The sequence below is a fragment of the Aulonocara sp. 'chitande type north' Nkhata Bay genome, linkage group LG1, assembly GCF_057382095.1.
Source record: "Aulonocara sp. 'chitande type north' Nkhata Bay isolate Kocher_YH1m ecotype deep benthic linkage group LG1, A_spYH_male_GT1.1, whole genome shotgun sequence".
Classification (NCBI taxonomy): domain Eukaryota; kingdom Metazoa; phylum Chordata; class Actinopteri; order Cichliformes; family Cichlidae; genus Aulonocara; species Aulonocara sp. 'chitande type north' Nkhata Bay.
This window is the reverse complement of record NC_141344.1, coordinates 10213503-10224296: the sequence shown is the minus strand read 5'-3', so window position 1 is coordinate 10224296 and position 10794 is coordinate 10213503. Positions and strand designations below refer to the sequence as shown.

The following is a 10794-nucleotide window of genomic DNA, read 5'->3' as shown; positions in this document are numbered from 1 at the left end:
TTAAAACATCATCATTACAATATACAGGGAACTCTCATTTGCTACAAGCTTGTAGTCTTTCTTTCCCCTCTCCGACTCTCTGCCTTTCCCTCTCCCTCCCTCTACTTTCCTCTCTCCTGCTGTCACCTCTCACAGAGTCTGGCAGCATCAAGCCAGCTTGCATTTTAATTTGGCCCTGAAGTTACTTATTTCATTATCGATCATCCGTAATGCTGAATCAATGTTCATCTTGTTACGTGGGCCATACCCGTGTAATACAGTGATAGTGGGGCCCAGAGTTACTCATTCCTTTTACAAAGTGACTTTACCGTAAAATCAATGCCTTGTGTTACTGATACAGGGGGAAACTGCAGCAGATGGAGTGAGAGTGAGTGGGCAAGGAGGAAACAAAAAAATAAGCTACAACTCACCTTCAATGCAGTATTGTTAAAGGAGCTCAAAGCATATCGAATCTCTGTTGTGTGAATATTGTGTTATGATACAGTAGTTCAAGCCAAAATTCCCTGCTAAGGTTCAATGTGGGAGTAATAATAGGAATGATACATAAAGAGTGATAGCATATCCATATTCAGCTGATAGCATTTTGGGTTTTTTATATTAGGGGCCATATGCGCTGCCCGGATTTTCAATGGGAAAGTGTAGCCCTTTTTCTGAGATTGGATTACTTCATAGTGTTAATGCTTTCTGGACACAAATAATGTTGGAAAAAAATGCTGAGTTCCTTCCAGATTTATGGAATAAGTGGAGATGCATTTGTTACCTAAATGCTGAAAGTTAAAAGCCTGCAATGTAGCTGGCTATGTCTATAGGAAAGCAATGGAAGTAAAGTTAAGTAAGAGAAGAGAAAAAGAAAGGTAAAGCTCATTTAAACTGTCCAGCCAAATCAACATAAAACAAAAATGAAGTTTTGTCCCAGGCTCACAGTTTTGTCCTTCTTCATGTTGCTTTATTTTGAGTCTCTACTCAAATAAACCAACAAGACAGAAAGAGAATTTGGAGAGATATGTGTGCATCATAAGAAAAGTATAAACTATATTCAATTATTATTAAAAATATTACAATAAAAATGTAATAAGTGGAAGATAGTGTTACTGATTCATTATCAAAGTCAATATATATACTAGTAGGAAAAACATTCATTATTTATATAAAAGTGCCATAAAAACACCAAGACAAGTACTGATACAGTATTTTGAAACATTTACACTCAGCCTATAATCCAAGCAGTCTGTGTGGTACTCAGAACCCTACACAAGCTTATATATTTAAGCTCATACAACTATGTACATTGTGCATTTTATAAACCCTATAAGCTGCTGGCTGCTTGTCCAAAGCTCTGTTCAGGGCCTGAATCTAAAATGGATCTCTCACTCAATCCAGGTGCTTAGACTGAATGACTGTTTAAATTTAGCAGTAGTCTACAACCTAAAGTTAACAAGTTGATGTAAAACATTTGCAAGGTAATGCATTAATTGTCATAACCCAGTTTAATAAGTTGCACTCCATTGACTATTAATTTGTTTCCAAATGGTGTGAGCAGAAGGAATGGTTCCAAAATGCTTTACTTTGCCAGTAATGCAAATCAAAGTTAGGCTATCTATTTAATATGCATGATTGCTTGGTGTAATGTAATTAAAATCCTACTATTTAAATTATCCTAACAGTAAAAAAAATTAAACTTTAAATGTATTTTCAAAGTACACTTGCTTCTGCTGCTAAGAACAATTAATTTTAGAAACTAATTCATTTATTGGATTAAGCTTCACTGTTCTTTAAACACTGTAAGATTTATTGGGCCTTTATTCACCCTAATGGGACATGAGTTTGAAAGAGTATATTTGGAGATTGAATGTGTTGCTCTGTTATTTTTTAGGTTACCAACAAATTTAGGTCTGAATCCATTGAGGAAAATTTTCGATTAACAACCGCTATGTTCCCAACAGCTAAAAATAATTGCTTTGTAATAAGGTAGGATAATAGCAGCACTCACTTTTATGAGTTACACTGACACTTACTTCCTATATTTGCCACTAATTTTCATAATTCTGATATATGTCACATATATGCAAGCATATATCCTCAGTAGCTTTCATTGGTGATTTTAGAAAAGCTATAAATCTCCCCACTGCACTGCATCCTTTACTGCATTTACAGTATACAGGTTCAGTAAAAAAAGAAACAAAAAAAAAAACTTGTGCATGCAAAGATGTGAAATTCCGGTCAGTCCTCACAAACTCTGGAAACTCCAGAGGAAGTTGACACCCCAAGAAATGCTTGTCAAGATAGGAACTGGTTTGTCAAGCAACTGAAAAAATCTCAACTCTGCCTCTCACACAAACAAACACAATACACACACACACACACACTCCTCAACTTCCACAATGATCCGAGGGTCATTAATTCATTAATTACATTTTCTTTTAAAATCGTCAATCGTCACCCTAATTAACCGATGATCAGCAAGGGGTCCCTTAAAATTGATTCCATGTGCAATACGAGTTTTCTTCTTCTGTTTTTTTTCTGTCAACCAGGCGTTATGGAAAAGATCCAAATGTGTAATTTGAAGTGCCTCTGTTTGAAGCCTTTGATCTCGCCTGTTTTGCAGAGCCTCGGTTCGTCATTTGCGACGTGTCGCTGGTACTCTGTGTATTGCATGAGGAACTACTGTTGAGCGATAGGCTGTGTATGTTTGCTTATGAGAATGTGAAATTGTGTCATCTGCATAATTACCGTCAAAGAGCTCTCTACTAAACAGCCCTCAAGTCGCTTGTGTATGATTGCCCTCTTTTTACAGCACTTACAAATTAAATTGGCTCTAGCGCGTTCCCGGCATTCTTCCCCAAGTATTAAAGCATTTAAAATAAACAATTATTATTATTATTATTATTATTATTATTATTATTATTAACACTGACATTATTATTATGCATAAAATTATCTGCTTTTGCAGGTATATCGCTGTGCTTTGGCCTAGTACGCGTGTTTGCTTGTGTTTAGACGGAAGTCAAGCAGAGGTTAGTTTACTGTTTAGCAAGACTCTCTCTGTTTTTTTAGGAGAGAAGGGAGCAGCGTCTTAATGCTTTTATGGCTACGCCAGTTTCCCAGGTCGGTGAGAAAGTGTTAAGTTAGTGCGTGGTGTTTGATTTGAGGCAATAAATCACAGCCCTCGGTGTGGGTATAGAGGGGTGTGTGTGTGTGTGTGTGTGTGTGTGTGTATGTGTGTGTGTGTGTGTGTGTGTGTGGCGGGTGAGTGGAGGGATGAGGGGGAAGGGGGGGTTCGAGTTAAAGTAGTCCGGGGATGAGACACGTGTCCATCCGGACTCTGGGTGCTGCTTAGCGGACAGCAGGAGACAGACACCTCGCTGGACTTTCTGGATTTATATCCTCACTTCTAACGTTCAGCTATTACGACTCTCTCTCTCTCTCGCTGGCTCTCTCTCTCCCTTCCTCTGTCGCTCGCTCGCTCTCATTTAGTCATACACACACGCCCGCGCACACACATGGTTTTCATTCTGCAATATGGTGTTTGAACTTGCTTTTTTTTTTTTTTTTTTTTTTTCATTTTTAAGCTTTACCTTATTCGTGCTGTTACACCGTTGTGCGTCAAAGTATTCCTTATACCTTCCACTTATCTTTGCCCTCACTTCACTGTCTAGACCCCTCAGTTTGCAGGTCGATGTGATGTGTGTCTGCGCGCACGAGTGTGTGTGTTAAGTGTGAACGTGCTATTGACTGCTATGTAGTGATTACCATTCCAGTCGGATGGCACCAGAAAGCCGTTGTAATTAATAACCCCATAATCCGGGTTGTGGTGGATGTCGGCGAAGAACACACACAGATTCAGGACAGAGTTTAACAGAAACAAGGCGTATCCTTATGGGTAGCTCTATATAAGAAATTATAGCTGTTATTATCCCTCCCAGACAATGATAACTATCTGCTTCCAAAGAAGATTAAAGGTTTATACAAGTTCAGAGTTCTTGGAAACCCGGATCGCATTATCAAAACTGAAGAGATTGATGGGATTTTATCTCGCTGTCAATAATACATAAAGATTTATACCATATTTAAATAAAGTGTTCGAAATAATAATTCAACTTTTTGTAGTTGTTTTGCAAATGATTAACAAAACAGATGGTGCTACAAAGGCGGATTGAAAGGCGATTAGGGTTGCCCCTTACACATTTTATTTATTGATTCATGGAATTTCAATTCTGACTCTCTTGTTTTGTTTTAATCCGCACGAGTAACAAGAAACATCCGGTCGTATGAAAATTATCAAATGGATTACTTTAAGGTGCAGTATGGCCGGATGACCGTTTTGCGTTTTAGTGGATTAAAAGTGTTTATTTAAAACCACTGAATAGTCACTCAATCTCATCATGTTCAAAATTATTATTGTTGTTGTTATTTTGATTTTGATTATTAATATTATTAGTTTGTTGTTATTGTTGTTGTTGTTTTCTAATAATTCGGTCTTGTTTTTAGCTTCTTCTTTTTTTTTTTTATTTCATTTATTTCCCTCTCGTGTAGTGTCGTGTCCCAGAATAAACATCTTTCCAGCCGAATCCACTCTAATGTTTGTTATGACTGTTGTTACTTTACACTTAGTCTTCATTAACAGCATAATGCGCCCATCATCAGCGTCTCTTTTGATGTCAAGTAGTTCCATGCGACTCGTTTGATGTCTCAGATTAAAGAATTACTTTACGCCGAGTCTCATGCCACCAAGAGAACATAACACCTCAAATCGGTGTAAGAAAACACAGCTTGCACGCAGCGATGAAGCGATAAATAAAAAAGTGTGCGTAACCTGTGATCCGGGGGCATTTGAAGCCGGTAATTGGAAACACATTGCTCGAACCCTAGTCCGACAGGCATTTGTTATTAATAAGTACTATTTTTTCTACTTGTTATTAGCTCCCTTGCATTGGTTATTGTATTTTAGTGTGTGGCAATTCAAAAGGAAAAAGAAAAATGAAAAAAAAACGACTTAAAAGTGGTTATAAACTTAATTTTACGTTCTGATTTTAGAGTTTTAACCGATACCCTTTCGTAGCTGAGTCTCCAAGTTTGAGTCTCCAGAGAAAACTTTCTTCTGTGATTTTATATTAAAAGCAAATTGTAGCCCAAAAAAAGTTAATCAGCAAACTGCTTACGTGTATCCGCGTGGTCAAATTGTGCGAATTAATACAAAAATTGCGGTTTAGGCCAGACGCGAACAAATAGCAAATGAAATAGATTGGCGAGCCATAAAATGAGATTTGAAACCCCATTCAAATAAGAGCTCGCGACGTCAGTGCACTTATCCGAAAGAGAGGGAGAGAGACACAGAGGGAGAGAGGGAGGGAGGGAGAGAGAGAGTGTGTTTGGTGTGTGGTTTGTATGAGTGGGGTGAGATTTGAGAAATAGGAGGGGCTTCTAAACGACTAAAAATGTCAATCTGAGAAAGGGAGTCCCAATAATCTAAAGCAATCTGTAAGGACCTGACCTTAGTCCATCCAGATCAATAGGGAAGTGAGGGTGGAAAGAAGAAGAGGAGGAAGAAATAAGGGGCGCAACCGGATCGTTTACACTGGCTGTTCCCGAGGAAATATAGACTTCCCTTGCTTGCACCTTTTGTTGCTCACATGCTCACACTGTAAAAGTGGATATCGAGGCAATTCCATTGCTTTGTGTGATTGCAGCAGACCTTTTTCCCTTTTCCTACCACCATGTCTTTCCCTCAGCTGGGATATCAGTACATCCGACCGATATACCCGCCGGAGCGCCAGGGGATCGCCAACAATGCCCGAGCCGGGACAGAGCTCAGTCCGTCCGGGGCACTTTCCAACGTCCTCTCGACTATGTATGGATCTCCTTTCGCCGCAGCAGCGCAAGGCTATGGAGCGTTTCTCCCCTACACAAACGATATATCAATTTTCAATCAGTTGGTGAGTTGTTCTCCTTTCGCTTAAGTTATCTAAAAACTTTTTGTCGAAACGTAAGCTACACATGACACTGGGATAACTTTATTCCTTTTAAGTTTAAAGTTTTAGAACGCCGCGTTGAACTTTGTAACTGAGTAGTTTGTAAAATATGGTTAAAAGTGGATACAAAGTGACACATTAACAGTGCGCTTTAAGCCTTTTATGCGCATTTAGCACATAAATTCCGGAAACTGATAGTAACGAAAAAAAATGATGCAATGTAATGTGGGAGGTTACAGGTAAAGGTGGAGAATAGTGTGTAATAGTAAATGTTTCACTTCGGAAGTGTTTGTTAAACTAAGAAATTACTGTTCCCCCTTTCATCTGCGCTTGGTGATTTAATTCCACTGCAAAACACTTGAATCTTTTAGTTTGTTTACACTTTATTAAGAATCACACTTTTGTCTTTATTTCTTGATAGCTAGAGAGGATTTTGCGCAATGTAAACATTTCCACACAAACTACTTGATGGTATTGATATAATATGTCTAATCCCTCTTACGCGTCGATTCTTTGTTTTTACAGGGTGCTCAGTATGAACTGAAAGACAGTCCCGGTGTCCAGCACCCCGGGTTTGCTCACCATCACCCTGCCTTTTACCCATATGGCCAATATCAATTCGGTGACCCATCCAGACCCAAAAACGCCACCAGGGAGAGCACCAGCACCCTGAAGGCCTGGCTGAGTGAGCACCGCAAGAACCCCTACCCAACCAAGGGTGAGAAGATCATGCTGGCCATTATCACCAAAATGACCCTCACCCAGGTGTCCACCTGGTTTGCCAACGCCCGGAGGAGGCTAAAGAAGGAGAACAAGATGACCTGGACCCCCCGGAACCGCACGGACGAAGAAGGAAATGTTTACACCAGCGATCACGAAGGGGGGGAGGGGGACAAGAGAGAGGATGAGGAGGAGATCGACTTGGAGAACATCGACACGGAAAATATTGAGAACAAGGACGACTTGGACGACCAGGACGACCTGCATTCAGATATTAAACTCGACGGGAGGAGTGACTCTGAGATTTCTGACGGCTATGAGGATTTACAAGGGCCCGACCAGAGGTTTCTAAAGGCTGTGGGGAAGGAGGGCAAAGACGTACAGAGAGGAGCAGAGCATTTCCACAATCACCGTCACCACTCTTTGGACATGAAAACGTCCCAGCCAAACGGGGAACAGCTCAAACTGAACTCTGTATCCGTGAGCTCACCGCCCTCAGAAAACAACCCCGTCCCAGCCCAAAAACCAAAAATCTGGTCTTTGGCAGAGACAGCTACGGCCCCAGACAATCCACGTAAATCACCGCAAATGAACGGCAGCAACTCCGCAGGGCCGGCCGCTCAGACCATAATCGCTCCTCACAGACTTATCTCTTCTTGTCCGGTTGGGAAAATCCAGAACTGGACGAACCGAGCCTTTTCGGCCCACCAGCTGGCTTTACTGAACTCAAATCATTATCTGGGACTGGCGAACCAGGCCACTGCCACCGGCCTGGCCCTCTACAGCAGCAGGCAAACGGAGGACAAGAGTCATAGTTCAGAGACTTCAGTCACAGGTACATGTCCTCGTCACTGAGACGCGCATGTATAAATAACTACAAAACAAAGACACTAGTTAATTTCATTTATTTTATTTTAGACCTTCTTTTGCCTTCTTTGCCTGTTCATGGATATTTTTTCTGCCTAGGCCACGCAGATAACCAGTGTTAATGTTACAGCAGAATACAGTGTGTGCGATGTGTGCCTGTGTGTGTGTAACAGCTTGTCCGGGAGGGTTAAGAAAAAACCTCATCAGGAAGTGTTTAAGGAAAAAAAAACATTGAAATTGGCGAAAACTCTTCTTAAGATGCCCCCTTTATTTCTTGAGTTGCTGTTACGTCGTCTACTTTATTTTGAGGTCCATGCGCCTGTATTATGGTTTACATTAAGTCCTCAACCCATTAAATCACGTCGTTTTAACATTATATTCCCATAAACCCAGGATGAGCTCTGATCAAAGGAAGTTCAATTAACGCATTTTGATTTTCTTTGCTGCAGCTTCAGAGAGATCTAGTGCCTTGGATGCAGAGAAAAAGCTGTTTTTAACAGCTTTCCACGCAGTTCAAAGATAACGAGGCTGTCAGTTAATGACATTTGGGAATTTTCATTTAATGCAATATCACATTTTAGTTTAAAATGCCACATTTACCCAAATTAGCTTTGTTTCATTTTTTTTTTCATGCGTCTGTGTGCGCTTGGGTTATTTCTTCAAGGCCTATGTTACACTAACTTGTTCAGTCATGCAAATGAGCTCAATGCAAATTCACTCCAGGTTCGTTTTTGAAAGGCAATTGTCACTTTTATATCACTTTATGTTTTCACTCTTCGTGAGACTATTATTAGTGTTGTTGTTTTTCTTCTACATTTTTTGTTACATTTTGTTGTACCCCTGTGTATTTCAGGCCTCAGAACCAACTAGACCTCAGAACCAGCCACGGTTCTTTTGGCTCTTTCCATAAACCCTCACCCACCCTCTTTCTTCTTTAATTTTAATTTGAATATGGAATGTAATATAAGAATAATACATCTCTGTATACTTACATTGTAAGCATGTCCTGTGTAAAACTGCTAATGTAATAATCTATGAACCTGTAGTCTGTGAGTTTTTTTCTTTCTTTCTTTTTGTAAGTTCTGTGAGGATTTGATGTTGAAATGTTTTGTATATAAAGTTAAGAATATGTACATACTTGTGAACCAAATTGTACAAGAAAGTCTATATTTTGGCTAATAAATGAACTGCTGCAACTTAAAAAAAACAACAACAAAAAAACCAAACAATAAGATTGTTTTTTTTTCTTGGCCGAGGTATTTTGACAGCTGCTTTTGATGGTGGCTGTTACTGTGCATTGCATGTTGAAATGCATTGCTTTGGTTTTTTGTATGTGTGTTACTGGACAGCCCGGGGTACAGACTTCATCCTCCGTGGCTGTGATAAGTATATATTCGAGAGGGATTTATCACACTTTATATAGTGGCGGGACTTAAGGCTAATTAGCCAGTATTGCGGCATAGATTTGGATATTAATGTTGTGAGATTATCCCTATAGAGCTGTAGCGGGCGCATTAATATTTCGAATAATTCTTTCATTCATTTTCACCAGAAATTATCGTCTATCGAGAGACTTTAAGTAATGAACGACTGTTAAAGCATCGCTGGTACTTGGTCATAATGGCTCAATTGATCCTGAAGGTGGATTTTGGCTTGGCAGTGCAACTCCCAGATCTCATCATGCTCAATTTGTAATGATTTTGCTCTTCACATATATCATACATTTTCCACAGCTTATGCTGCTCTATGGTATAATTGTAATATATCGTGGCCGTATGACTAATAATAACATCATTTATTTTGTTTGCCCGTGATGAGATCATTTGCATGTGTGAGCCCTTATCAGAGGAAGTTTATGTAAACTTAGTGTTGGAGCTCCCTCTACAGTCACTTGCAGTCGCCAGTGTTCTGATGCACTGACACTCATTCAGCTAAACTGCTAACCTTTTTTTTATATCAATTTCTAATTAATCCATCAGTTCGATTTAAAATTCGATAGCAACATTTTTCAGTTATAATCCTGTCACAAGAAAATACCTTTCAGACCCGTTTTGAAGTCTTTGTATTATTTTTAGAACGTCCATTTGCAGCAGTTCCTCAGAGTGCGCTGCATTTGTTTTTAATATTTTAACGTGCGTGTGTGACCTTTTATGTAAAAATTCTATTTTTGCCCTAAACGTTCCAAATTATTTAATGAAACAAAAAGGGGCATTTCCATTTGAGGTGGCAAACAGCACCTTTTCGTGCACGAGCCATATATTTAAAGTGCAATAAAGAAAACAGTTACGGATGGTATATAGATCAAATTCTTCCTTTTTTTTATTTGATTTTGATTGTTTGTTTGTTTTTTTAACCTTTTACGACTGCCATAGCCTCAATTTAAGTATTTCGCGATATGTGAGATGCGGTTTATAACAAATTCCATTTGTTTTTTTTCTTGTCTGTTTGTTTGTAGTTATTTATTTTTTTGCTTGTTTTTCCGTTGTTTGTTTTAGTTTGTTACGATGTTGATTTTAAATGTAAACAGATTTTTTTTAGTTAAATATGAAGAAAGAAAACACACGCGAATGAAAATATATTTTATTAACCTATTCAATTTCCTCCAAATTGTTGTTAAGTTCTGAAAGTCTAAGGAAGGAAGATTTTGCATTATTTATTTCAAACTAATTTTTTAAAGTTTATTTTATGAGATCGGCGTAGACTGTCACACTATCCCAGTTAATAATAAAATAATACCAATGCTGACATTTAAAAGGGATTTCATTTATTATTGCGTTTATATTTTTATAGATTTTTTAACACATAGCAGATTCAGCTGGCCAGTCAGAGTCTAACCGTTTAGTGCACCCTTTCAATTCCATTCAGGGCAGGAAAAGCAGACGAAAAGCGCTGATTCGCTCGAGCCGTATCCTCTCTAGGTTTGGGATGTGCTTTAAACAAACCACAACTTAGCCAAGAGAAAGGCTCCGGAGCCTTTAGCAGCTCTGGAACTCTTCTCACCATGTTGCCTTCCTGTGTAATCAATTATCTTTCTTGAGAGCCACATCTAACCACGCGATGCATATTCATAAGAGGCATCAGCCAGCTCATTGATGCAATCTCTTAAAAAAAAACAACTTATTTCTCGTTTTTTAATTAAAGAAATCGTCATCGCACTCAGACTGAAAGTTCATGATTATATAATACTAGGATAACTTTGGTTTTTTTTAAATGCTCCAAGATATTACAATGAAAAACA

The 10794-nt window shown here is 38.9% G+C and overlaps 1 protein-coding gene across 1 annotated transcript; it reads left to right on the top strand.

Moving 5' to 3' along the window:
- Positions 1 to 5422: 5422 nt before the first annotated feature.
- Positions 5423 to 8788, top strand: irx3a (iroquois homeobox 3a). Its single transcript, XM_086264112.1, has 2 exons — positions 5423 to 5933; positions 6495 to 8788. Exons 1-2 carry the CDS (start codon positions 5715 to 5717, stop codon positions 7542 to 7544), a joined length of 1269 nt encoding a protein of 422 aa, XP_086120238.1. The 5' UTR covers positions 5423 to 5714; the 3' UTR covers positions 7545 to 8788.
- Positions 8789 to 10794: the final 2006 nt, after the last annotated feature.

Coding starts and splice junctions, on each gene's coding strand:
- irx3a (XM_086264112.1), top strand. CDS start 5,715: ATGTCTTTCCCTCAGCTGGGATATCAGTACATCCGACCGATATACCCG. Junction 5,934..6,494: donor TATCAATTTTCAATCAGTTG/GTGAGTTGTTCT, acceptor TTGTTTTTACAG/GGTGCTCAGTATGAACTGAA.